This window comes from Phallusia mammillata, chromosome 1 (assembly GCF_965637545.1).
Source record: "Phallusia mammillata chromosome 1, kaPhaMamm4.hap1.1, whole genome shotgun sequence".
NCBI lineage: Eukaryota > Metazoa > Chordata > Ascidiacea > Phlebobranchia > Ascidiidae > Phallusia > Phallusia mammillata.
The window spans coordinates 6,320,067-6,347,448 of NC_137252.1; the positions used below are offsets into that span (position 1 = coordinate 6,320,067).

Below are 27,382 nucleotides of genomic sequence, written 5' to 3' on the forward strand. Positions count from 1 at the left end.
TGAATTAGAGATGTATCGAATATTCGGTTTGCCGAATTTATTCGGCCGAATCGGGCACTTTTGCAAAGATTCGGTTTCGGCAGAATAATTTGTTGCGATTCGGCCGAAACCGAATCTTTTACGAACAATCATTTAAAGCGTTGAACGTATCTGTTCTGCATAGTACTAACGAAAAACGCGTCAATCATTATATTTTTTAACACATTGTAGCTTTTCCCACTGCAGGCAAAAAATCAGTAATTCATTGTCGGGTTGGCAATCAATGTTAAACCCCACAGAACTAAAACAAGGTCGAAACACAACCATTCTGCACTTACTGCCTGGTAGATAAACTTATGTTTTTATGTCAAACGCACAGGGTAAGACTTCGCGTGACGTCATAAATGATTCGGCCGAATTTATTCGGCAAAACCGCCGAATATTGTTTTCGGTCGAATCGAAATTTCGCCGATTCGGTACATCACTGGTTTGATCCATCAATGTTGCAAAAGATTGTTAGCAATTCCGTCCTCTTTTGCATAGTTGTGACTTCTAACCCTGTCTCTGCCACTGGTATTTTGCTTAACGTTAAGCGGTCCTTCAAGCCAGACTTTTAACTTGAGCGGTGTACCTTTTTATTTGATTTATCCGATTTGGGCAGTTCTTCACTTTAATAAGTTCAACACATCAGATTCCACTGGGTTGAAGGTACATGGCTCATGTTAAAGCTAAGCAAAATACTAGTGGCAGAGACAGGGTTAGAAGTCACAACCATGCAAAAAAAGATACAAATATTTGCTACTTTACATAAAGTTTTGCGTGGTTTGGTATATTAGTGTATCTTTACAACCCAAATTAACACACGGCAAGAATTTAGGATAAAAAAGCTTAACTTAAAAGATATGACAACATTTTATTTTCTTACAGAATGCATGTTTATTTTCTGTTTATAGTGCAAATGTAAAACTAGTAAATTGTACACAAAATGATAAAAAATCAAATCTTCAAAATTAAACACAAAAAGATCCACAATATTATGATACTACACTTGTGTGTAATATTTGCACATGCAGCTAAATCTGGATATGGGGCAGCTTGCAAATCGGCATACAACAAACACAATTTTGTAAAAGACACAATGCAGCAAAAATATTATAATAAGACAGTGAGTTACAATGATTTGTTGTTGACTTTTTTGTTAATGGTCACTTACAATTTTGAAAAAGATCACTTTACCAATGATGCAGTTTTTTTTTTTAAGTACAAAACATAAGATGTATTTGTTTTTGACATGTAAAGAAATTCACTTTATGCAACATTTTGATCACAATGTAAATTATAGATAGAAAAACAGTCATTTTTATAAATACAGAATGAGTTTTTATTAAATACATTTTCTATAGTACCAAAAAGAATGGCTTTCAGTGGAAAATAAAACAATATTCAAATAATACAGTCAAGAATATAGTACCAAATACTTATTATGAGATGCTTGGATAAATAGCAAAAAAATCAACACTGATATATTCAACAGATGTCCATGGCAATCCCATTTTGTTTGAACTTAAGCAATGTTTTCTCTTCCATTGAGTTGGATGGTGGTGAAAGCTTAAAGAAGGTGTACAGCAAACCATTTTCCATTGCTGCGAAAAACTTCTCAAAATCACCACAGTATTCATCCCCATTAAACACTTGTGGTGGCAAAACTTTTCCTTCTTTCTTGCTTTCAGGCATCTTTGCAAGCATTATTTCTCTTGCTTCAGTGTTAATAGTGAGGTCAACCACCTCAAATCCAATATTGTTTGCATTCAAAAAGTTGATAATCTTGTTCTGATTGTCTCGAATACATTTGTTCATCAAAACAGATGTCACGTACACAGTAATTCCACCCATATTGTAACCTAAACCAGCATATATTTTGCAACAAAATAAAAATTACACAACAATACAACCGGCTGTTGGAACAAAAACAGTGTAAAACATATTCTGAAAACTTACAAATAAAATAGGCACCACTGACCACTGATCTCTTTTTAAATCATACACTTCTGTGACAAAATAACACTTAACTCTAAATCTGTTTCAAGCAAACGGAGAAACGTTTCAGTTAACTTTGTCTTCCCCGCAAACAAAAATAAAGTAATAACAGACAAGCATTTGTTCTCACTTCTGCAAAGTATCACCTTCATTTTATCAGCTGTTTGCCACTAGCCTTTGACAAAACACGCACAGGCACACGTATCTGGAAGTGAGCCTATACCTGCTGGTTTTAAATTTGTTACTTTCCAATAGATGTAAAATTTATTTTGTATTTTTTCGATTTTGTTCGATTAACGATGCAATGTTAAATAAGTTTTTAAGCAAAAGATACGCTCATATTAACCCACCTTATGAATATTATTATGCCCTCGCTCAAGTCAAAAAAGTTAACTATTTCTGTCAGTGTGCAAAGATTTCTTTTATTATTAACTTCTATTTATCGTTAGCAATCATTCGAAAATGTAATACTACAGCTACGGAACAATCGAAAGTCGTTAAATAATCTCATTGTTTGGTGAGTCACGGTTGAGTGAAAACGGCCGGCTTGATCAGTAAATAATACTCGCCAGGGAGGGTCAGTCATGTAAAGTTGTGCGGTTGGTCGTAACATTAGTAACAGTGGCTCGCCGCCATAAAAGGTAGGACACGCCTCACGTATACCGCAATGATTCAGCAAAATGTGTAGCAACCAGTCGAAGGTGTAAGGTTAAAAATAGCAAGAATGAGGTACTGTTGTGTTGTAGTTGCAGTTTAGTGGACATGAATTTTGTACAAGACGAAATCGTACTTAGTATTGCTGCTTATATTTTGCCGGCATAGAAGCTTTACCATGCTAAAATTACTCAGTAATGGTAGGGTAAGTTGCATCGAGAGTGATTGTAGTGTTTAGCGTTGTTCAGCGTAGAGTTTACATGTAGCTTTTGAAAACGTAGCGGTTCCATGCAATGTTCAAAGGTATAACCAACAGCCTTGTTATCTTTTATAGTGCACTGTTTAAGTAACAGTTTTGCTGCATATAAATAAAAGAAATATGGCTTCAAGAATGCCACCGCCCGAAATACCACTTCAGTAAGTTTGTGCTGGTTCTAAACGTAAATGCTTTGTGCAAAAATGCATTGTTTGTGTTACTGTAGAACTAGTCCATGTCAGGAAGCGTTTATGACATCATACTAGCACAAGCAACAGTGCTAGCCATTGTAAAACGGACTTGCTATTAATGCGCTGTTTATTTTTAAAGTTTATATCAAAAACGACAAACAGGCTTTGATACTTTGGATTTAACACTAATCTTCTTGTTGGAATATAATTTCAATGTGCGCCTAAGTCACCTTTTAGTTTAAATTTGAACGCCAGAAGGGCGTAAATAGAAATTGCCTCGTCATAATCACTAACAAACGGAATATGTTAGCCGTTGAAGTCCTCTTCTGGTGACTGTTGTGTTTTTGTGTGAAATTGGTTTCAATAACGGTTCGCTCATCTTCCAGAGACGACCAATACATTGAAGTGGATGAGTTGAAACGACGAATTTCGGAAAATAGTGTCGTAATCATCGACGTGCGGGACGATTCGGAAATACAAGGCTCCGGAAAAATAGCCACCCAAAGGTGGATTAACATTCCGTGGGATGAAATAGGTAAGCGCCTTAGTATCCACAATTTTTTTGAAATTGTAGCTTTTGGGTTGAATACTGTTGTTTGGACTGATTCATTTCGACACTTTGCCAAGAGTATTAAAATGGAATTCGTAAATCTTGATCTTATAAATGTAGTGGAAAAGTATTTCATTTAAAATTATTCCAAGACCGTTATTAAATTGCAATGTTCGTCACGTAAAAAGTGGGTGTTTAAGTCGGTTGCAGTCACGGCATTAATTCCGTCAAAAATTTTAGGAGAAGTTTGTCTGTTAAGAAGTTTGAACCTGTATTTTGTTGTATGAAACAATGTGAAATTTACTTCACAGCTAACGAGTTTGCAAAAACTGATGCGGAATTTGAAAAGAAGCACGGATTAAAGAAACCAACCGTACCAGGCGCAGAAGTAGTAATGCAATGTAGAACTGGGCGCAAAGCATCGCATGCTTTCACAACCTTATTTAAAATGGGATTCGACCAGTAAGCAAAAGTATTCTTTATTTTTGTAGTTTAGCTATATTCACTCCAGCAATCATTGGTGTATGTAAGGATATATGTATACACCAAGGCAGGGGTGGGATTCAAATATTTTGTCAGCGGGTTCTATCACAAAAGTCGTATTTTTCAGCCGGTTCTGTTACAAAAAGTCCATTGACAGTAACCAGTAATGCTAACCGGTTCGTTGATCTCATAAAACTTCGAGAAACGGTTCTATAGAACCAGTGCGTAAACGTATTTTCAACATTGCTATTCACTTGCTAATTTTATTACTGCGGTTTCATTTCACAGAATGAAGAATTTGAAAGGTGGATACAACAAATGGATGGAATCAGCCTAACAAGGAGCCCAATCTTGCCTAAAATAAAAAGAAGCAAATTAGTTTAAAAACCGATGTAACTTATTGTATCTGTTTTATGTGGATCCGTTTGTACCAAAATTGTAATTGTTCGCATATGCAATGAATGTAGTTTCAACTGTAGGGTACTGACTCATATTACACTTTGCATAGTATAATTTTGATGTTGCACAAGTTTGTTGTATCTTCATTTTAGTTCATTACACTCTTTTGAGGTAATTTGCGTGTTTAGACGGAATAGGAAGAAATATCAATTAATCGGTGAACAGACATTGAACAGACAAGCTTTTCGACAACTATAACCACTTTATTTTGTCAACACATTACCGTCGTATTTTTGAAATTTTCACACACCTCAATACGCCATTACAACCTTATAATGCAGCGCTTCCCAACAGGTGGTTCGCGGCCCACCAGTGGGCCGCGAAACTTGTCAAACTATTATCATACCAAAATAGAAGTTATACAGTTCGTGTGAACATACTTTCAAGTTTAACTATATTATCAAAAAAACAAACATATTACTCACTATAAAAGCCACATAAGGTTTCACGTTAAACAAAGCTTTTATTCACACCCAAACTGCGATTGTCGCGTCACAACAGTAAATAAACTGCAATGGTCGCTTCACAACAGTACTTGTATTAGTTGTAAAATGTTTGTCAGAACTCTCTTTGTTAGCTTCATTTGGACCCAGAATGAAACAAATACGGTTTCATAAAGGCAGGAAGTAAATTTGAGGCAAAAGTACAATGTGTTAAAACAGTGGTCCGCCAAAAATTTTTTTTTAAAAAAGTGGGCCGTGGGCTGGAAAAGGTTGGGAAGCACTGTTATAATGCATTACTCTGCCTGTTCCAATACATGAATGTGAAAAATAAATGTGTGCTATTTGGCGTACCATTGCGTCTTATCTTTTGAAGGCACAACACCATAAAAGAGTAGTCCTGGTAAACTTTTTGCGTGCCGCAGGTTCACTGGAAAGTAAGCATGACAGCTTAGCTCCGAATTTGCCCTCAACTTAGATACTAGATTTTCTGAAATTGGTTTGAATGAAAAAAGGTAACCTACATTGTTTACCAGGGCGCAGAAGAAAGTATATTCTGGTTGGTGATGGTTTGATTTACGCGTAATCAATACAGGAAGCACAAAAAAAACTAGTTGATCAGAAATTTTAGAAAACAAAGTTTCTTCACTTTTCCTCATAAGAAACTTCGAATATTATTTATGCTGAGGGCCTTGACCCTGATTGCAATAACATAGGCTTAGTTTGGCGAAACAATGCGCTTTTGTTTCTTTGGCAGGAACAATAGATCGTATATCGCAGAAAAGAGAGTTCGCATTTTGTCTCAATAGAACAAAAAACATACCCAGCAGCAATTGTTCAGTCACATACATAACAAGGTCATGTCAATGCTTTCTAAAACTTTTTCTACTCGTATAACAGTGCAAGGTAAGGTATAAAAGTCACCACGTAACACATTTGTTGAAGCGAAACTAGTGAAAGTTGGTCTCAAAGACGCACATAAATGAAATACGGTATCAAGCATTAAAATCCAGAATTTTATTAACAGTTGTTTGTTAGAATAAAACAGAATCTTGCGTACAGCACAACGGGGCTGGAATGTCTTCATGTCAGGGGTATCAAATTCTGGGAACCACTGCTTAGTAGCGTAAAAGCAGAGCTGCATACTATAGTAGAGAGTCCAGTGATCATAAGTTTTCGTTTTGCATGCTGTCGAAATTTTAATTTTAAAGTCACAGAAATAAAATCAACACTTAAAAGTTTGCGTAACGGCGTACCTGCCGACTTCTACCACAGGTTCTATCCTAAATATGTGTACAATTAAGTTTGTGCTAAATGGCGCTACTGGGTTGCAGCATCTGCAGCTGAGCGCTTAGGTCTGTTTTCGCTATGCGGGGTTTAAGGTAGGGTTGCCATACGTCAGGATTTTCGGTAGAGCTACTAACACGATACGTTACGCCTGATCCAAAAGTGCTTAATTTTCAAAACGGTATATCTCAAAAAATGCTAACGGTTAGGGCTATTAGGGTTGGGATAAGGTATTAGCACTTAAAATTCAATAATACTAACCCAAAAAATTAGTTACTAATGTAAATATTATATGTAAATATTTCCCAACCCAACCCATTTATAGCCGCTAAATAAATAATTCAGCTCTTAACGCCACCTATCGAAAATTAAGCACTTTTGGATCAGGAGAAACGTATCGTGTTAGTAGCTCTACCAGGATTTTCCCTGACATGTCCGGGAATTTAGTGTTTAAATCTGCGTCAGGGAGAAATGTTAAAATGTACTTAAAAGTCAGGAATTTAAGAAACAAATATATAGATACTATGAAATTAATGTAATAACGGAGAAAGTTTCTAGTAGTTAGCTACAACCGTCCATGAAACGTAGAGGTGAACAGGCAGCGCGCAGGGTAACGCATAAGGTTATTTTTTCGTTTTGCAGTGTGTGTGCGCGCGTAACAATACATGTTTGTTACTAGTTGTCTGACAATACGCGTTAAATACACAAAGAAAATCCGCGTCTCAAAAAAACACAGCATTCAATGTTCTGTGGGAAGTTTCATTTGCTTAAACTGTGTATGGTCTTTGTGATTCACAGTGTTTTTTGTTCTGTGTGAGATTGGTCCGAATGGTTTTAGAGTGGTAAAGGTTGGCGACCCCTGATATTTGTGCTTATTGATTCAAGGATAGTAAGAGTAAAGAGTAGTGAGCTTAGCCTAATAAACTTAACTAAACAGAAGCCCACACAGAATGTTAATTGACAAGGATCGGAGTATCAACAGTTTCTCGTGTCGCCGTCCGTGTGACTTCCGAATAGTCTAAATTTATTCCGGAATAGAAGTGTTTGGATCGCAAAAATGGTTAACGCAGCGGTTCTCAAACTGGGGTCCGCGGTCCTTTAGGGCATTTTGCAGGGACCGCGAAAAGGTGGAAGTAATTCTATATTCTTATTTGGCGTCAGTTTGTGCAACTGAATAAGTTTAAATCAAAGTGAAAGTGAGAATCGACCGTCTCCACTGCTAAACAATAGGCTTTATTGCATGACAACTATCAAAATGCAATTGTTTGCGCACAATTGTAATGTTTTTGTTTTGTCTGTGATGTCAGATTTGGATCATTGTTATGCGCAATTTTGCATAACCAGCTAAAATCCTGCATCAACTTTCGTTTTTCTGAAATATACATTCAGACTTACGTTAACACATTCCGACTTAAAGTTTAAGAAAAACTGGGTTAACGCAACCGAGATAAAGTTGTCAGGGATTGTGTATCATAAAATATGGCAACCCTAGTTTAAGGCCCAAGCGCACAGCTGACCATATTATGTTTTGTTGTGCCCAGTGTTCTATAACATTTCTAGCTGTCCTGCAAAAAAAGAAGATGGAATCAAAGACTACACCTCCGGACATACAGATCAAGTAGGTTTCAGTCGGTTTCCGAAGGAGCTTCATACTGCCTGTGTTATAATGTGCTGTATGCAGTTGTGAAACGGGTATTTGCCACAAATTGTTTGCGAATACATATATACTATTGTATCGTCGATGCACGTAGCACTATTATCCATACTACTAAAGCAATGTGGTTGGTTTATAACAGACATTGATGTTTTGTCTGAAGCATCCATCATTCACCCGAAAAGTAATAACTTAGTTGGTTCGCTACTAAACCGGGAAAACAAAACTTTCTTGGTCGATCTTATCCTGTTGTTGCGAATGTCGGTTTGATTACCGGTGCGTTTTTTTTCAGACTCATATACCATATTGACAAGGAGGAATTCGAACAACGATTAGCACAAACTGGTTGCGCTATATACGACGATGCAGAAGACGTACAAATTCCTGGCAAGGTTGCGATTCCATGGCTTTTCGACGTTCCTCACGAGGAAATGAGTAAGTATTGCTCCTTAAATTCAGTCCTAGCGCAAAAGCATTTGCAAATATTGAACAGCAAATTGTGTGAAAAGGATTGGAGCTATAAGGATCCAACTATAAACCAACTTATAAACCTCGTATCTAAGCCTATCCGATTCTAAATGGAAATTTAAATAACTGTGCTCTGTTAAAAATTAAGGGAACCACAGTTTTAAATAAACCTGCTTAGAACTCGTCCTGAATAAGACTATTCATGTTTAAACCACTGGTTCATAACCGTGACAAGCAAATAAAAAGTTTATGATGAAAAACTTGTTTGCAGCTGCAGATTTAGCAAAATCTGATGACGAATTCAAAAAGAAATACGGAGTGGGAAAACACCATGTAACTTAGAAATTTAACGTAATGAGAAATATCCTAGTTGATGACATGTACAGTATATTATCGCTGTAGTTTTAGAGGTTGCATACTAATGCAAATACACTTTCTACTGTGGTTTATTAAATCGATTATTACATTATTTTTCGATTAGTTTAATCGAGTATCTTCAGAAGGTAATTTATTAGATGTTTAGAAATTCAAAGTAGACAAAAAACATAAACAAAATTTAAATAAAGGCTTAACAACCACAGAGTCATGTTGTATTTGTGAAATGTATTTTGTCTGTTTTGATGAACAAGCGTGAAAATAAAATCGTGTTGCGTAATTTGTGTCAATACGTCGAGCCAGTAAAACGCGTAACACTTAGTCGGAATCATTCTTTGCCATCACTCAAAGTAGATATATCCAGGAGTAAAAACAGTCTGCGGTGGGGTTCGAACCCACCACAACAAAGTTTTGTAACCTCATAGAGTCATAAAGCTAGAATACATTCATCTTACTTCCTTAGTAGTAAAAACCAGTACCACACAAAACCACACGTTTAGCATTAGAAGCTTAGGCCTTCTATTTGCAATTTGCGCCAATGTTCTCATAAAAGTTTTTTCGATTGAAAGCAACTCACGATTGAAAACAATTTCAAACAGAATAAAAGTAACTAACAAATCCCAATGCACTTGACTTACTGAATCCAATTTCAACTGAGTTTGTAATCATATTCAACACAATAGACCAAAACATCCCTAGAACACCATGGCTCAGCTCCACCCAACAGCCAAAAAATCAACCTAAACTAAAAAAAATAATGTTCAATTTACTTACAAGTTTTAACTAACTAAGGATCATCCAAAACATAAATTCTGTTTGGCCAGGCAGTAAGCATCTCAAGGCATCACTCGGGGGGTGGCTTAACTACTATAAGGTATTATGACGTCACAACTAGTAAGAAGGAAGCTTTAAAGTAAACGTTATACAGCAAAATTAACTTTGTTTAACGTTACAGCGTTTTTCGGTCGAGCGTCGGTACGTTGGACAATGCTTATAGGCTCAGTCTTTTACACAATCTGAGACAAGGAGAGAAAAAAAAACTATAAAGCAAAAAGTGTAATTAAAAAAAATCCGGTATAACCAGGTTAATATTTAAGAGCCGATTGGATCACTAGACAAAATTGGCTATGCGCTTGCACATAAACGGTATGCACACTGAGAAACAACTATCAAGATCACCTTTTTATGACATTGCACTTTTTTACTAACCATCAATCGCTATCATCGATCAGTATTGGCTCCTCTTTGATTTCCAAACTTAAATCCAAATTATTTTCATCCACAGACGCAGCAGGATCTTCACTAAATTTGCGCCGTTTTATAATAATTTCGTCATATTCAGTTTTAACAGGTCGAGCTACACGTGTCGGCCGCTTAAATGAGTTTGTAGACGTCCCGGGAGTTTCAGTTTCAATAAATTTACTTGGGGAAAGAGCTCGTTTGTAAATATCGTCGTTTTGCTTGATTTTAGTGGTCGGCATTAGAAGCTGAACGGTGGTTTCTGCGAGGAGTTCGGATTGTGGACCGGGTGTTATGTAACTGATTGTTCGGTAAGGTGTGAAATGAAAGTCTTCCCTGTAAACGTATATTGAATTTAAGTTACAGTCAGGAATATTATTAGCAACCACAGTTACAGAGTCGAAAAACACAAAAACCGAATTATTGAATTCAAAAAGGTTGGCACCTAAGATCGCCTTGTTCCCCTTGAGGTTGCGTACAACAGCTGGTCAAACAAACAGAGACATATAACGTGTAATAACGCCCCTTACATGTTTTTACACGCATTGCTCTTACGACCATGAAACCCTTTTAGCAACATGGTCGGTCTTCTGTTGTAGTAAACTAAAAAGGTTTTTACTATATAAACACACTAAAATCTTCGCTATTCCGTTTCTCCTACATTAAACTTTGTCTTTTGTCTTTATTTGTCTCAACTCGATTCTTCCCACTAGGCTCGTAAATTGGGATCGGTTCGGATGCAGGCCGGGTTCAGGCTAAAGTTTCAACAAACGGGTCGGATTGAACTACACACTCGGTTTCACTTTTACCGCATTTTCACCAACTATCGGGTCTAATGCGAGCAAAATCGGGTTCGGACTTTAATTTTAGGGCAGAACACAACTCTGCTTCGTATTCTTGAAGAGCCCAGGTTTAAAGTTTGAGGCAAACCCTATCGTATTCGTTAGTTTAAGGCCAGGTTTGAAACCATGTGTGTGTCTGATATTATAGTCATCAGAATGTTGGGACGCTTAATATATTGCTAGAAGACAAGAATTAAAACAATCAGACAAGTCACAAAACCTCAGGTATTCTTTGCTGAGCATATGTACGATGAGACGTTGAACTTGCTCTGTGCCCATGTTCTTCAGTGCTTCACAGTCTGTTTTGCTTTTTCCCCGCCCAGCTGCACAATCCACCAGCTTCAACCCAGTCAGTCTGTTCCCTTCACCCTTCGCTTCGGCTGACTGCACCGTGTGCAGCAGGGCGCGACACGGCACTGTGACGTCGCGGATCTTTGCGGCTGAATGTAAAAATTAAATTAACTTCTAGTTTATGCTGTTTTATTTAGGAATTGCAGTACTTTTATCCCTGAAAATCTGGTAAAATGTATATTTATCAAAAACTAGTATTCAACATCATGAGACATATTACCCCACAGGTTTATAATTAAGCTGTTGTTTTGTTGAATTATTTTCCCCTATCTTTTTTGTCATGTCCTGTCCTAGCTGATTTTAACCACATCATAAGAAGCGTGATCAACTCAGTATGGAATTTATTGTTTTACTTTCGTTTTTATCCTTAAAGAATGCGTCTGTGGGAAATAATTTATTTTGTAATTTAGTTCAACCTATAAGTTTTACAACAATGTCCTGTATTCAAAAAACACAACAGACCGAAAGGAGGATTCGAATCCAAGACCGAGTTAACACAATGCAATGGATTTTTCGGGTGAACACTGGGCACTGGTTCAGCTCACCATACTGACGTACTTACTAGTAATCCCAGCACATACGTCACACATTTCGTTGCATGAAAGAGATTCCCAGGTTTCTTGAAAGTAACTTGCTATGAGGTTCCGACGGCAACTAAACAAAGCTATTTCGTTTATTGTAATCTTCTTAACGGAGGAATTAGAAAAATTTTGGAAATTTAAATAACCGCAACCATTCATTCATCGAAAAACGCAATTATCTGCGATCCACTTGGTAATGACTCACGATAACTACTTGCGCATAAAACGAGTTAACAGTCAAAACTGCGCTAAAAACTTTGCGATACGGTGCTTTAAAACGTTTTTTACTCCAGTTATGTCTAAAAGTCTGCTGTTTTATTTCAAACACTCCGACACCATACGCAACACATGCAAATTGGACACAAAAAGGTGATACTGTTGTTTCCCCCACTAGATACAAATACTGAATTTGGACGAAGATTATGGCTTAACTAAATGTTCAGAAAAATGTTGCACAAGTCCGTTTACTAAGCGTAATTATTGTTAAGTTACATCTAATAGCAATTCCCAGACGTCTTACCCACTGAGGTCCTGAGAATATTCAACCATCCTCTGTAAGTTATCAAGTCCAGTTCTTTCGGTTAAAACCATCGAACTTTGTCGGAATATGTCGGTGAAGCCAAAATACAACAAACACAAAGCAGGCAGGCCGTCTCTCCCAGCGCGACCAGATTCCTTAAAATGCAGAAGTAAGTATATTTAAGCATTTTTTCTTGATGAATAAAAACGTTGCAACAATTACATCACCACAATCACTAAAATCGGATAAGTATTACTGATTAAAGTCATGCTTTTTAATGCATGTATAGGTAATGTCCATTATGTAAAAACTACGATAATTTTAATTTGTTTTCATTTACAGTAAATTTACTAACTATAAAAATATATATTGTCTTCATTTTACCATGTAAGTAACCATAATTATTAATAGTGATGGGACGATACCAGGTTTTGAAGCGAGTACCGATACCGAGTACGAGTACCACATGTATATACCTTCGATACCGAGTACCGAGTACGATTACCGAGTACTTAAGTACAGTGTTGTACTTAGTTGTATATCACTGACTAATTTATCTGTCATGGCCGGGGTACAGGCGTGCACACACACATGCAGAAAAATGTTATCTCCATACGATAGTGAAAAAAATATACGTAACCTGGCGGAACTTTTTTCCAATTTTATGCTGTCCGAAGCAAATATTGGCATAAAGTTGCCCGTATTCTTATGGTGTAAATGGACCTTCGGTACTCGCACGTTGGTATCGAAAACTGAGACAAAAAATTTCGATACCGAGTACGAGTATCGATACCACTGAAATCGTTCGATACCATCGATACCGAGTACCGAGTACCGGGTACCCGTCCCATCACTAATTATTAACTGCAAATGTTCTGTTTGGTCGAGCACCGAGCATATCACGTTAATGCTCGGTGCTCGGCCGAGAAAACCAGGTGCATTGTGAAACATTCCCAATTCAACACCAGTTTTGTAGCTTTCCAAGGTCTCCATGTCACCAGCGGTGTATTAGGCTGTACAGGCCCCCAGAAATACGCGTCATTTCAACGCATTTTAAAAACAGTCAATTTTATTCTTTATTACCCCTTTGAAAACTATTTTCATATGTTTGCAGGGCATGAGTATGCAAACTTAATGCTCGGGTCAGTTTTCGCAACTGCTCAGCCGAGTACCGAGCATCAAAAATAGCGATACTTATAGCGATACGTACCGAGTACTCGGGTTCTGGCTCGGCTCGGCCTATCCCTAAAAATTATTATGGATCCAATTATGTATTGTTACATATTTTACCTGATAGTAATTTTCCACACTTTTACTCAATGAATGATGAATAACGAATCTCACATCAGGTTTATCAATGCCCATTCCGAATGCGACAGTTGCACAAATAACCTACCAAAAAGCTTTATTTTAAGATATTGTTGTAAGCTTTGTAGATTAAAACAATGTGCTCTGTCTGCAGCTTATTTAACATTTACTGGCTTAATGCTTAAATATTTGTTGTGTTTATTACAATTTATTTTGCAAATGTGTCCTTTTGGTTAGGGTTATTGGCCAGAAGTAGGTATTACTTTATAATTCTGGTTGAAAGTAATGACAAGAAAAAATAAAATCAATGTCATACCTTTTTAAAACATTTGTATGTATTTAAAAACAACACCGACTAACTTCACATTAGATAAACTTGCATACCTGTAGTTTGTTATCAATCCAGGCATTATGAACTTGTATTTTGCTTTCAGTTGTGAGATAAGCATGATATGGAGCTGATTTAATTCCATATTCAGATAAACTCTTACTAACTTCTTCAGTATCTTTACGTGAAAAGCAATAAATGATGCCTGGATGAAAAAGTAGGTTTGGTATTTTGGCCTATGAACATGTTTGCACTATAATCGAAATAGTTCAAAAGTCAATGGAGCACAACAAAATTTGACTGAAAACGCAACATTTTTGTCAAATAAAATATGTTTTCACCAATTGGTCATATGGATGAAATAAAAACACTTGATTGAATTAAAAAAATGAACAAACAACATACAAAAGCACATTGGCAAATGAAGTGAATTTGGTATTTTACTACAACACTTATGAAAAAGTTTATTCGTTAAGGTTACCTGGTTTCTTCTCAAAGCAATTTAAAATCAAATTTAGAATATCTTCAATCAGGTCTTTGTGGCTGCTTGGTTTAATTCTGACATCATAAAACAGGTTTGGACGATTTAAAGGAGTCCGAAAAACAATTGCAAACGGAATGTTAAGAATGTCCTTTGTGTCCAAAGTTACCTGAGAACATAAGTAAGTACAGAAAATATTTTTTAAAGCCAAATGCAAATATTGTTGTGCTCAAATAAAGTTCTAAAAACAATAAAACTACTGCACAGAAAAAGAGTAAAAACAAATGCGTCTGCTTACATATTCATAACATGCATAGCATCCTCTAATAACACAAGATAAAATATATAGAGGAAGCTGGGCAGACATATGACAGTGTAAATACAGTTACAACTGTTTATTTGAAGGTATATAACTGACCTTCTCAGTAGAAGTAGCTGTTAGTCCTAGAATGGGAGTATTAGGAAATTGACGTTTCAAAATCGACAAAATCTTGTAATCTAAAAATTGGTGAGTATTCTATAAATATAATTAAAATTGATCCAACAGCTTTAAAAAATGATAACAATGCTTGAAAAGTTTACCTGGTCTAAAGTCATTGCCCCACTGACTTGCACAATGTACTTCATCAATCACAATCCTTGATAGATTTCCACATTTATAACATTTCTCCAACTACAATACAACATGCTGTTTTAGGAAGTTGTTTATGTGACACATAATTGTCACCGATTTTACCTGTGCTTTGAAGCGCTTACTTTTCGATATTTTCTCCGGAGTAACATAAACAAGTTTGATTGTGCAACTTCCTTCTTCCATAGCCCTTTTAACTGAGTCTGTGGTTTCCTAAAAGGATAAAGAACACACTGATAAATGTGAACTTCTGTCTCACAACATTATAGATGATGTGGCCCTATAACTGTCAGTGAATTGTTGAACATTTAGGTGGAACAAAATGCTTGATAAATAAGATGTTTTAATGTGATCTACCAATCATATTTCAAACGTAAATCCATAAACAAGAAGTCAAAAAAATCTGCAATCTATGATTGTATAGCACAAGTGGCAAATGGATTTTTTTGTGCAATATTTTAATCCAAATGTAACCAGTTCTTTGACATTTTTTTTTGCTTTATTAAAACAGTTTGACCCCTAACCAACTTTGGGAAAGTTTAGAAAAAACATTTTTATTGTAAACTAGAAGGGTGGCTTAGCACATTTTGTCGTTGCATTTACACTATAACCTATTTTAAAACATAAATATATTTCCTATGCTATTTTTGCATTAGGTCCCATATTAGCCATCGTCTTTTATAACCTTAGTTGTTTCTGCAGGCAGAAACTCATGGGTCCCCACACATGTAAAGTTAAAAATAGTGCATTTCAAGAGATAACCATAGTCCACATGCTACCCAAATTTTAGCCAATTCTGACACTGTTTTATGAACTTACCCATTTTAGGGGGCTAGTAGGGTAACTAATGGGGTTTGACACTAAACTAAAAAAATGTGAAACCTCAATGACTCAATCAATAGTACTGCAAAATTTTAGCCTAATCTGCCAATGTTTGAAATTTCGACCACTAGAGGTGTTTTGAGCAACAGCCGTTAATGTTTCTGACATCATAGGGCTCTTAACAACCCCCTAACTGCCATGGTGCAAAAACGTCCACCAAGCAACTCACCAAGAGGAACATACAACTGGTTGCCATTGTAACACTATTGCACCACAGAATTCTTTCATTTGTGGTGCCCAATAACATATAAATACGTTTTACACTTTGGGGGCTTGTGGGGTAAATGTTGGGGCTACAGGGTTGAACACAACAATCAACACCTATAAATGCCATACTCTACAAGCTATGCAAATTTTAGCCAATTCCGACATTGTTTACAAACTCACTCATTTTAGGGGGCTAGTGGGGTAAATACTGGGGTTATCAACAAAAACAAAGTGGGATGTACATCTACATAACTATATCTACCATCTGTGTAAATTTCATCCAAATCCATCAAACATTTGACAGAAAAACGAGTCAGACAAACTTTGGCAAGAAAATAACTCTTTTTAGGGGGCTAGCAGGGTAAATACTGGGGTTATCAACAAAACCAAAGTGGGATGCACATCTACATAACTATATCTACCATCTGTGTAAATTTCATCCAAGTCCATTAAACATTTGATAGAAAAATGAGTCTGACAAACTTTAGGCAAAAAATAACCCAATTTAGGGGTCTAGCGGAGTAAACACTGGGGGTTATCAACAAAAACAAATTGGATGCACATCTACATACTTATATCTACCATCTGTGTAAATTTCATCCAAATCCATCAAACATTTGATAGAAAAACGAGTCGGACAAACTTTGGCAAGAAAATAACTCTTTTTAGGGGGCTAGCGGGGTAAATACTGGGGTTATCAACAAAACCAAAGTGGGATGCACATCTACATACCTATATCTACCATCTGTGTAAATTTCATCCAAATCGGGTCGGACAAACTTTGGGAAGAAAAAACAAAGAAAAACAAAACAAATTCGAGTAAAATCAATATGTGTCCCCTTCAGGGAAGGGGACCCATAATTAGTCACAAACACTGATATAGCAATGAAAGTAAACCTTGGATGATTCAGAATTCATAGCTGCAGCCTGGATTCCAAACTTTTTTAATCCCAACACTTGATCATTCATCAGTGAAATAAGTGGTGAAACAACCAATGTAATTCCTAGACCAATGCAAAACATAGCGATTTTAGATAGATAATACTTTTTTAATTCCAGGAGGGCCAGAGGCACTTAAGTTACCTTTTTCGACCTCTATTTTAAAGCTTTTCGTACCTTTTGATATGAGAGCAGGCAGTTGATAACAAAGACTTTTTCCTCCACCAGTTGACATAATCAGAATCACATCGCGATTACTTAATGTTGCATTGATTGTTTCAATTTGTTTTGGTCGAAACCTCTTCATTTTAAAAACTTCTATCAGTTTCATTCTAACTTCACTGCTCCAAGGAAAGTCTAAATGAGTGTTAGGACAAAAATAAAACTCATTATTTTGTCTAAATGCTTAAAAAATCCCATATACAGTATCATAGAAACAATATAAAAATAGTATAGATACACTATAACAATTAAATGTTCAGTAGTTTCAGCAGCCTAGGCTAACATATTAATTTTATTTTGCTTATACACAGTAAAATAAAGTTTCATTATATGTTTATACCTTCAAACTGCCAAACAGGTTCACTTGTTGACTCAAGAAAGAAATTCTGTCTTTGTTTTAATTCACGCTCAATGCTGGACTTTCTAGACTTTAACTTTTGCTGCAATTCTGCTATTGTTAAAAGTTGTTTCTTTAAGTCATCCAGAGACTGATCAATTTGCTCCAATTCAGACTGAAGGTCTGAAACAGGATTAGTTGTACTTTGTAAAAGTAGTAAACAATGTGATGTAGTAGATACCAATAACATAACGTGAATTTTGTAAATTTAAGAAAAACACGGTTCACAACAACAAGTTTACATACACATGCTTTTATGGGGGCAAACAATAGGGTGCTTTCACAGACTGTTGCAGGCTATTCACATTTCAAAGTAAATTTCTCCACGTTTTACATTATCAACATATGTTTGTTTTTCATATTGGGTTGAACTGGGTTCTTTGTACGAGAAGAAAAGTATTTTTGAAAGGTTTACTGTTTACCTGCAACTGTGGTCATGATTTTCCGTTACTTTGTTGAATCTGGTGGAAAATTGTATGTTCAAAAAAACAAAGTTTTTTTTAGTTGGTTTGTTAAATTAAACACACAAAACATTGACCACAAAACAAAGACACTTATATATGCAACACAAGTACGCTGTGTTGCTAAAAACTAAAAGCCCAATCAACGGTGCCAAGCCAAATAAACTTAGTTTCACTTTAGTTTCAGACATTACCATTTTTATTTTGAGGAAGCTGAAGTTTAAAAACAAACACTCAATTTCAGTTGTAAGTGAATAGATAATGTAACAAACCGTAGTTGCATCTGTGATCAAGTTCCATTATAGAGTAAAACTCAAGACAATGATGCATTTCAAAGGCCAAAGTCAATCACTTCATGAGAGGATTGATCTCAGAAATTCCATTTACGTACTTGTGTTTCCCGCGAACAGTTCTTACCACCAGCTTGAGGTAAAATCAACCACAATCACAAATAACTTCAATAAACGATTTTTTGCTTGTATTTATAACAACTTATTGTAATTTTTAACTAAATAAACTTTGACATATTTTTGTATTATTATTACCCTAACACTATATAAACTTTTATTTAAGCGCTCACTTTTTATTATTAGTTTTCACTAGCTGAAATGTTTTTGTGATTTTACCTGAACATTTGTGGTAAACATAATTTCCTTTTCTACGAGATCGTAAATCAGTGCAGGGAAAGTACCTTAACCGCGAATTTTGCATTTCATCCGCAACTTCAGAAATTAAATATTCTTTCATAAAACTATATTGAAAGAAAACAATTACGTTTGTAGACGTGCAGTTATTCTGCGACTTTAAACAACAAAGTGTCAAGTTTTAACAAACATTTGTTAGAAATCAAAAGTTGAAAAGGAATGCAAAGTTTCAATGGGGTTGCTTTTTAAAAAGTTTAATATCTTACGTATGACTACAGAAACCAAACATATGTTGGTAAACTTTAACACACATGTGTAGTACCGTAGTAAATAAAACTCATGACATTCGTATGTTAGATGTACGTGTTAAACTATTACCGCTGTCACCACTTGTGTTCCATTGAGAAGTTTCTGCACGTTTATCCTAGCTGTGTGCAGTTAAGACTTTTTGTCGGTAGAGCATATTTGCACGTAGAAAGAGAAACAAGTCAAGCCTTTGTTCTGAAAAGGCAAATAAAAGCATGTTTAATCGTGTTTCTTTAATGGTTTGTTGGTGGGTCTGTTTGCGAACAGAATTTTTGTTTTCAGTAAAACGTTTTAAGAAATTTACTTTCTTTACTTCCTGAACATAAACTTTTGGTTTTGGACTCCACCTGCTGGCTGAACATTTGTGTTCTGTGCTTCCCATTTTTTAAGCCAGTGTTTACTTAACAGTGCAGTAAACGTACCTGCCATAAATTCAAAGTTTAACAACTTGCAGTAAATTTAACCCACCTCAACATTTCACTTGTTAAATATTGAGCTAGAGTGAATTGTTAAGGCAAACGTTTTTGTTGCTGATGGTTTGGAGTTTGCATATTTTGTTTTTAAGTAAACACAAAAAACGAAAAGCTAGTCGGTAAACGTGCGATTTTACGGCGTTCTGTTGTTTATTTTAGGTGTTTAATACTTCGCAGTAGGTGAAACAGGCGCAAATCAAAGAGTTTGCGTTACAGGACATATATAATGTACAAGCGTTACAGCACATATAGAAAGGTGGTTAGGTTATATTGCCAACATTTTTGAGATAGTAATTTTGAACCAGGATTTCTCAAGCAAAATATGTTGCTGTTATTTTCAAGTTGCCAATTGTGTCAGTGATCAGAATTTGCTGGAGATCGTGTAGTTGTTTATTCATCAACACAAAATCTTTTGATCAGTTCATTTTACACAGCAGTGGTTAATATCAGTTCAAGTGGGTATAAACCTTGTCGCACTGTCTTGTTATACAAACTTTGCATTGTAAACCAGGCAGCGCAGGATAGCGAAGTGGGCCAGACACTGGTGAACAATAGATAATGGCTATGAAGGAGCTCTTGCTTGGTTTGTGGAACTACAAATCCACCTTGGTGTTTCTACTGACTCCTTTATTGTTGTTGCCGCTACCTCTAGTGGTCAATGGAACGGTGAGTCTGTACGTTATGTAAATAAGTCCGTTGCAGGCTAAATAGGACAATTCTGTCGTGTGTACTTGAAAAATCACGTATTGACAAACACTCATTTAAACGTATAGCTCAAATTTTTACAAACGTTCTTTATTGATATAGTGAAAATAAGATCTTTGAGGGGGGAAATGGTAGCAGAAAGACGTTTCCTTTAAATGGAAATTTAATTTAAATAGTGATTTAATAGTCAGTTCGTTTTTTACTCCATTGATGTTACTTCTTATCAATATCACTTCACATACTGATGGTCAAACGATTTAAGTAATCCAGCGTTAAGAAGAGATTCTAAAACTTTCAAAGATACTTAACAAAATGTGAGTTTAAACTTTGTCCCGCAAAACTTCAGTACCTCATAAAGCCGCCTTTAAACCTTAGATTAAAGTTGCACTCTGCGTAGACAAATACTTAGCAGCACAATTGGAAATCGTTCTCAGCACCCAAGCTTACCGTAGCACAAAGTTCGAAAACTTGTAGCGAAAACTTTAAATATTTCTAAATCCTAATTTTTTTTGCTTCATAGGAATCAGCATGTGGTTACGTCATCATTGTCATGGCCGTTTACTGGGTCACCGAGGTGATTCCGCTTGGGGCCACGTCGCTCATTCCGCTCATCCTGTTTCCCATCATGGGTGTGATGCCAGCCAGTGACGTCAGCAGAACGTATTTGACAGACACGAACTGGCTTTTTATTGGAGGGCTAATGATAGCCGTTGCCGTGGAAGCCACAAACTTACACAAGCGAATCTCGTTGCGCGTTCTCACACTGGTTGGCGCAAAGCCTCGGTGGTATGGGATTTCTTCATCAACTTTTCATTGAAGTTTTAGTTGATGGAATATAATCGAACAAAATTGACATGACAATTTAAAACCATCGAGCCAATACATAATAAGCAACCTTGCCATGGATTCATTACTTTACATAATAAAACTCAAAAAAGAAAAGAAAGTATTGAAAATATAACAACATATCCACCAGTTTTTGCAAAAGCAGTACATGTTTGCTTTTGCTTTCACGAACTTAAAAAAACCGTTATGATGAAATTGACTCAACCAAAAACATACGTTGAAAATTCAGTTTGGTCAAAACGAACTTGTTATCATTTTATTTACAGCTTGATGTTCGGCTTTATGTCAACCACGTTTTTCCTCTCAATGTGGATCAGCAACACAGCGACAACAGCAATGATGCTTCCCATAGTGGAAGCTGTCATCCGAGAACTGGTTAATCAGCGAGACGATGAAGAAGAGAAAGATAACTTAAAGCAGGAAGGCGGTTCGGTAAGATTATTGTCAACAGCATAAAAAAAACGAAAAACTTGTTTGATAATGAACTCTGGCAGTACAAGATCAAAGTATATCTACAACAAAGTAAAAGTGTGCATTATCACGCTCAACTGTTAAAGCCCAAACGGTTTGCATAGAGTAGACCTTTGCACGAGATGAAGGTGTTTGTTGAGCACCCCACAATAAAATTGCAATATTTAAGGGTGATTATTCGTAACATCAAACTTGGTTCTTTATGAATAGAACAAAAGAGTCCTATAAACTGGAAGAAACATACCTTTATTCAAATCATGAAATTACTGGATCAGTACGGGTTTCGTTACAGGCGTCCAGCGTTTCGGCAGATTATAACGGAGACGGATATATTATCACAAGTTTTACTAACGATTCGTTCGATGGGCAATCAGTGAATGGTGACTTGAAAGAAAAGAATGACGTGGAAGAAAACCTTGACGTACGTACATGACTAAAATCATCTCTTATAGCAAATGATTTGAAGTCACGATGAAAGCTGTGTTAGAGTTTGTTTTTAATTCGATTGTTCCGAAAAACATTTGTACTAAATACTAAACTTACTTGTAGAGCATACGAGGCAGGCAACTGTGCTTGTGATTTGACCAACAAGCCTATGTAGATCAGTTGCAACTAGGATTCGAATTCCACCGCAGGTTATATATATATTTTGCTTTATGACCACCCTGATTCGGTATTACGCCTTCAACCGGCCCTATGTATTATAATTTACATTTTAGTTATGATTGCTTAGGGCTAATCCCAATGTTGAATAAACGTTCATCTTAGATAAACAGATAAAAATTGTGACTAACAATGATTTAAGTTTCCCCTCAAAGTGCTGTTTTATCCCAAACAGGAACGGGAACCTACAATGACGTCAGACGAAAAGGAAAAATGGGCAACTAACTTGAAGAAAGGCCTCAGTTTATGCGTCCCTTATGCTGCCAGTATTGGAGGAACTGTTACACTCACTGGGACGGGACCAAATCTTGTATTATCTGGACAGTTCGACATGTAAGTTTGTATACAACAGGATGGTAAGAAATGTCGGCACATGTGATGTAAAACAAAAACAAACTCCCCAGTCGTTTATTTCTGTTTAACGTCGACTAAGCCAGGGGTCGGCGACCTTTTTTGCACTGTGGACCGTTTTTTAAACTAAAATTTTATCGCGGACCGGTCTTCAAACAACTACAAATATTTAGCAATAAAAACGCTTAAATTAGTTTATCATCCCCGGGATACATGGGCACAATGTTTATAGCATTTAACATAAAACATTCTACGGCCCGGTAACGAACTCCTCGAGGACCGGCGGTTGCCGACGACTGGACTAAGCAATGCAATTGATGCGCTTATTTTAAGTGTTTTTTTTTTAGTAGCCTGGATATTTGCAATCCGTAAACCATGTTTATGTGTTTGTTAATTTTTGAGATAATCATATTTGTATTTTTTACGAATTCAATGAGTTTATGACTATGTTTGTTTTTTAGATTATTTCCGAACGCCACAGATCAGATTTCATTTGCGACCTGGTTCGCTTATTGTCTTCCATCAGGAATTATATTTTTCTTCTGTGCGTATTTGTGGATTTCGTCACTGTATCTTGGATTCAGGTATTTTGCTTGCAGCCTTCTGTCAACATACAAATATAGCAGCCAACTTAAAGCGAATTAGTTTACAAGGGCATCTCCTTTTATATGAGTATCTCGTATTATAAGTATTGGCCAATTTTAAACCAAGTTTTACAATTTTAGTATCAGAGGAATGTTTGCTTGCTTTGATCGAAGAAACAAAACTATACAGGAGAAAAATGCGGACAAACTTCTTCGCCGGGAATACAATGCGCTCGGCCAAATAACGTAAGTCCAACACAGAGGTATAAGTCGGGACGGACTTTTCTGGTCAGGTTCGGGTTAGGCTTAATTCGTGCTTGACTTCACATTTCATAAAACTACCGAGCTCTGTTGCTAGTTGCTGGGCTTAACTTAATGCCCAACAGCCCGAAAACGCTGTGTTTCAGCCGTTGACAATAATTGTCAAATCACCAAACGAATAGGGATCGAAAAATCACGTCCAACAAGTATCAAAGCTTTTAGTAATAAAAACTAATTTCGTAAGAACAAAGTGACCTATAAGATATGGGCACAGTACAGTGGCATACAATTAAGACAGAAAACAAACATAGCCAAAGGTTGAAGCCAAAACAGGAACCAAATTTTATGTAACTTGTCCCACACGACGACTAAAGTACTTCTGTTGTATTTTTTTTAACGCTAGAATTGACAACACAATTACAGAAATATACTAAGATGTTTGAAAGACATGTATCCTACATAAACAGAACTAAAATACTGTCATATGAATACACTGTTGCTGCCAGGCATAACGTATTAACAGAATTTTTAGCTCTTCCGGCAGTTTTTTATTGTAATATGCCAACGTTTCGATGTCCCATACGAAACACCTTCATCAGGGTAATGACATACATTGCAAACACAAGTTATTATAAAGCGAAAAGGGCGGCGAAACACACAAAAAAAGGGCGATAGAAATAACGCAGTGCGCACCAATGGTCGTGTGATAACACCTGGCTCAATGGTGCAAAAGCGACCGATAAGTTATCGGCATTAACGGACGCCGCCCTTTTCGCTTTATAATAACTTGTGTTTGCAATGTATGTCATTACCCTGATGAAGGTGTTTCGTATGGGACATCGAAACGTTGGCATATTACAATAAAAAAAACTGCCGGAAGAGCTAAAAATTCTGTTAATACTGTCATATGTTGCGGACAAAACAATGTTCTATTTTCCAGTTGGGCGGAGACGACGGTTCTCGTCATTTTTATCACCACCGCTCTTCTTTGGTTCTTTCGCGATCCCGGTTTCATGCCTGGTTGGGCGGTCATATTTCGGGAGGACTTTGTGGACGATGGTACAGTTGCTGTTACCATGGCAAGCCTTCTCTTCTTTCTCCCGTCGCGAAAACCGATGTTTCTAAATCGATCAGGTGAGTTGAGCTGCATTATTATCACATAGGAAGTTCTCAAGGCATTGACATACCGTCACATTTTATTTTAGCCCAAGCACAAACGTTTTGGTAGATATGAGAAATACGCAGGGACAGTGGTGGAATTCAGCCGGTTCGCACCGTTTCTATAGAACTATCTCACAAAATTTTATGAGATCAGCAAGCCGGTTAGCATTACTGCTTACTGTCAATAGACTTTTTGTAACGCAGAACCGGCTAAAACATGACTTTTGTGATAGAACCGGCTGAAAAAAATTGAATCCCGCCACTGCGCAGGGACGTATAAATTTGCAAAAATCACATTACGCCAGGCCAATTGGAGGTGTTATCTCAAATCAGGCCGGTCTCCCGAGTATTTTCATACGACAGGATACTGACTGGAACAATATAGAAAAATTTGTATGAAAGCTGCGGATAGCGCTAAGCAGTGTGTTCGCCTCGTCTGTGATAGTGTTTGACTTGAACAAAATTAAACAACACTAATCCAACAGAAACAATACAATGAACTTTTAAGAAAACTCTGAAAGACCGAAACCTGTTTGTGCTATTCTTATCTGGTCAGAGATGCAGAAGACCTTCCCATGGGGCGTCGTCTTCTTACTAGGAGGAGGATTTGCTCTTGCTGAAGGAGCCACAGTAAGTTCAACTGACCAAAATGTTGGGATACCGAACCCAAGAAGTTTTTTTTGAATATGTATTCTGTACTGGGACCATTTGGTCTTCACAAACAGATACGAAATGTGTTGAATAGAGTTTATTTTGGTGAAAATAAACACGTTGTAGTAGATAAGTAGAAGTCGGTGCTTCAATATGTGGTAGTTATAACAATATATTGTCCAACTGGTGTAAATTTGTGACAAAAGACTCGTTTTAAGTTAAAAAACATGTAAGTTTGCGTTTTGCCCACCAGCGCGACGGGCATAATCAGAACTATTAAGTAAAAGCCGTATACCATATAGTAAGTTAACTGGAAAACGCTACGTGACTTTAAAATGGTATAAAGCAAGACCATAAGTCGAAGGCACAATTGGTTGATAGATGTTAAAAACGCTGTTAAATATTCGACCTTTTGTGCCCGACACAGCATTTTCATTGCTATTGCGTACGCGAATTTTATAGAGATTAGACCCATCAAAACTACAAAGCCGCTTTAGTTTGATTTTCCGATTTGATAGATTTCAGTTTAATTGCAAACGCATATTTGCCAAACAAATTCTAACGGACAGCATCCGATACCTCTTTGTCTTGACGCGGGTGGCTGGCATGATGACCTATATGACCCGTTCGCCATCCACCAGTTGCTTGCACAATATAATTCATTTGTATGCAATAACCGCATACGCAACTGCAACTAATATAGTGATCATGACGCTTTTTGCATTACAGTGATAGCTCGGTGTGTTAACCTACACCAAAAAGCATACTGTAATTAGTGCCCAACAAAGTAATGATAACCATTTTGATTGCTCTTGCGTAAAGTGCATCTGTAAGCTAAATCGAAATCCAATAATGTTGCGATGCCCGTAGGTTTCTGGACTCTCACAGTGGATTGGTGATTTGCTCAGTGTTCTGGAGGGCATTGACGATTGGCTTGTATGTCTCATTATAACCATTGTAGTTTGTGTGTTCACTGAAGTAACAAGCAATGTAGCCACCGCTTCCTTGTTTGTTCCCATACTTGCAAGATTGGTAAGTAAACTGTTTTTATGTTCCTATTTTTTGGCAAAAAATATACATGCCCAGTCTTAACAGACGGGTAGACCTACTAACTGTAAATTGCTGACTCAGCAATTATTGTCACCGTAAGTTTCTATCTATTGCCCCACCTATCGGAAACTCTCAAACCTGGCTACTGTGAATTCTTACGTTAGTAGCTTTATCTAACAGACGTACTTGAAAACATGGAAATCATATGTATAAAATAATGTTTATAATTTTTGTTTTTAGGCGCAGACAATTCGAATTCATCCTCTTTATCTTCTAATACCTCCTGTTCTTGCAACTTCCATGGCATTCATGTTGCCGGTAGCAACGCCACCCAATGCTATCGCATTTTCCTATGGACACCTTCGGGTCATCGATATGGTGGGTCATTGATATCAGTCAAACGAAAAACAATAGGTTATAACATTGCGACATCATCAAATTCTAAATATCTATGTAATCAAATATACGAAGGTTTGGAATATTAAATACTCTTGAAATTGAACCTAAGACAAAATATAGACCTTAAAACATTGATTGAATGTTCATTTTCAGGCTAAAACGGGTGTTGTACTCAACATATTAGGAATTGCAATCGTCACTCTCTTCATCAATACATATGGCATCGTGTACTTTGGACTAAATGAGTTTCCAGCATGGGCCGAGTTGGGCAACTCCACCGCTACTTAACGAAACAACTTTAAAACTTGCTTTAGGTTTAGGGCCTCGTTTTGTGCTTTGAAATGACAAACTGTACCCAAAAAACGATGTTTTCAGTGCAATTTTTATTGAGTTACTTTTTTTTGGTTTCTGAATTCTGTCACTTTCTTATACGATTGCAAATTTGTTTTGTTTGTGGATAGAAAACAATTGAAACTCGTTGTCTAAGAATTGTTAATGCCGAAAATAAAAGTGTAATTACGATTGACCAAGTGAAACTGTTTGTTCTTTTGTTTGATAAAATCGTGGAAATAGGCGTCACATGTGGCGCGACATG

The 27,382-nt window shown here is 36.6% G+C and overlaps 4 protein-coding genes and 1 long non-coding RNA gene across 8 annotated transcripts; 3 read left to right on the top strand and 2 right to left on the bottom strand.

Annotated features, from left to right (window-relative positions):
* Nucleotides 1–872: 872 nt before the first annotated feature.
* LOC145207658 (SH3 domain-binding glutamic acid-rich-like protein 2) lies at nucleotides 873–2,005 on the bottom strand. The gene has a single exon (XM_080078740.1). The coding sequence runs from the start codon at nucleotides 1,870–1,872 to the stop codon at nucleotides 1,507–1,509; it is 366 nt and encodes a 121-aa protein (XP_079934866.1). The 5' UTR covers nucleotides 1,873–2,005; the 3' UTR covers nucleotides 873–1,506.
* A 969-nt stretch (nucleotides 2,006–2,974) lies between these two features.
* LOC145207645 (uncharacterized) lies at nucleotides 2,975–4,724 on the top strand. The gene is made up of 4 exons (XM_080078737.1): nucleotides 2,975–3,087; nucleotides 3,504–3,652; nucleotides 3,979–4,129; nucleotides 4,439–4,724. The coding sequence occupies exons 1-4, from the start codon at nucleotides 3,050–3,052 to the stop codon at nucleotides 4,485–4,487; spliced, it is 387 nt and encodes a 128-aa protein (XP_079934863.1). The 5' UTR covers nucleotides 2,975–3,049; the 3' UTR covers nucleotides 4,488–4,724.
* Nucleotides 4,725–7,916: 3,192 nt separating this feature from the next.
* LOC145221389 (uncharacterized) lies at nucleotides 7,917–9,025 on the top strand. The gene is made up of 3 exons (XR_013858917.1): nucleotides 7,917–7,954; nucleotides 8,283–8,425; nucleotides 8,730–9,025. It is a non-coding gene; the product is annotated as an uncharacterized LOC145221389 (long non-coding RNA).
* A 310-nt stretch (nucleotides 9,026–9,335) lies between these two features.
* LOC145232157 (ATP-dependent DNA helicase Q1-like) lies at nucleotides 9,336–18,604 on the bottom strand. 4 transcript variants are annotated; one of them, XM_080096707.1, is made up of 16 exons: nucleotides 18,495–18,604; nucleotides 18,184–18,222; nucleotides 17,705–17,884; nucleotides 17,320–17,499; nucleotides 17,101–17,207; nucleotides 15,220–15,327; nucleotides 15,066–15,156; nucleotides 14,902–14,981; nucleotides 14,484–14,652; nucleotides 14,059–14,207; nucleotides 13,657–13,758; nucleotides 12,367–12,521; nucleotides 11,828–11,919; nucleotides 11,135–11,354; nucleotides 10,043–10,408; nucleotides 9,336–9,573 (listed from the first exon to the last, which is right to left on the bottom strand). In XM_080096707.1, the coding sequence occupies exons 2-15, from the start codon at nucleotides 18,197–18,199 to the stop codon at nucleotides 10,045–10,047; spliced, it is 2,013 nt and encodes a 670-aa protein (XP_079952833.1). In that variant the 5' UTR covers nucleotides 18,200–18,222; nucleotides 18,495–18,604; the 3' UTR covers nucleotides 9,336–9,573; nucleotides 10,043–10,044. The 4 variants fall into 4 exon arrangements, with proteins under 4 accessions (XP_079952833.1, XP_079952808.1, XP_079952824.1 ...); XM_080096682.1 differs by having other exon boundaries at nucleotides 9,336–9,578; XM_080096698.1 differs by having other exon boundaries at nucleotides 10,013–10,408.
* Nucleotides 18,605–19,713: 1,109 nt separating this feature from the next.
* LOC145220535 (Na(+)/citrate cotransporter-like) lies at nucleotides 19,714–27,309 on the top strand. The gene is made up of 12 exons (XM_080087753.1): nucleotides 19,714–20,311; nucleotides 20,871–21,136; nucleotides 21,463–21,628; nucleotides 21,960–22,088; nucleotides 22,506–22,663; nucleotides 23,143–23,265; nucleotides 23,407–23,511; nucleotides 24,467–24,660; nucleotides 25,196–25,317; nucleotides 26,209–26,370; nucleotides 26,629–26,766; nucleotides 26,941–27,309. Exons 1-12 carry the CDS (start codon nucleotides 20,204–20,206, stop codon nucleotides 27,073–27,075), a joined length of 1,806 nt encoding a protein of 601 aa, XP_079943879.1. The 5' UTR covers nucleotides 19,714–20,203; the 3' UTR covers nucleotides 27,076–27,309.
* The last annotated feature ends 73 nt before the right edge of the window (nucleotides 27,310–27,382 follow it).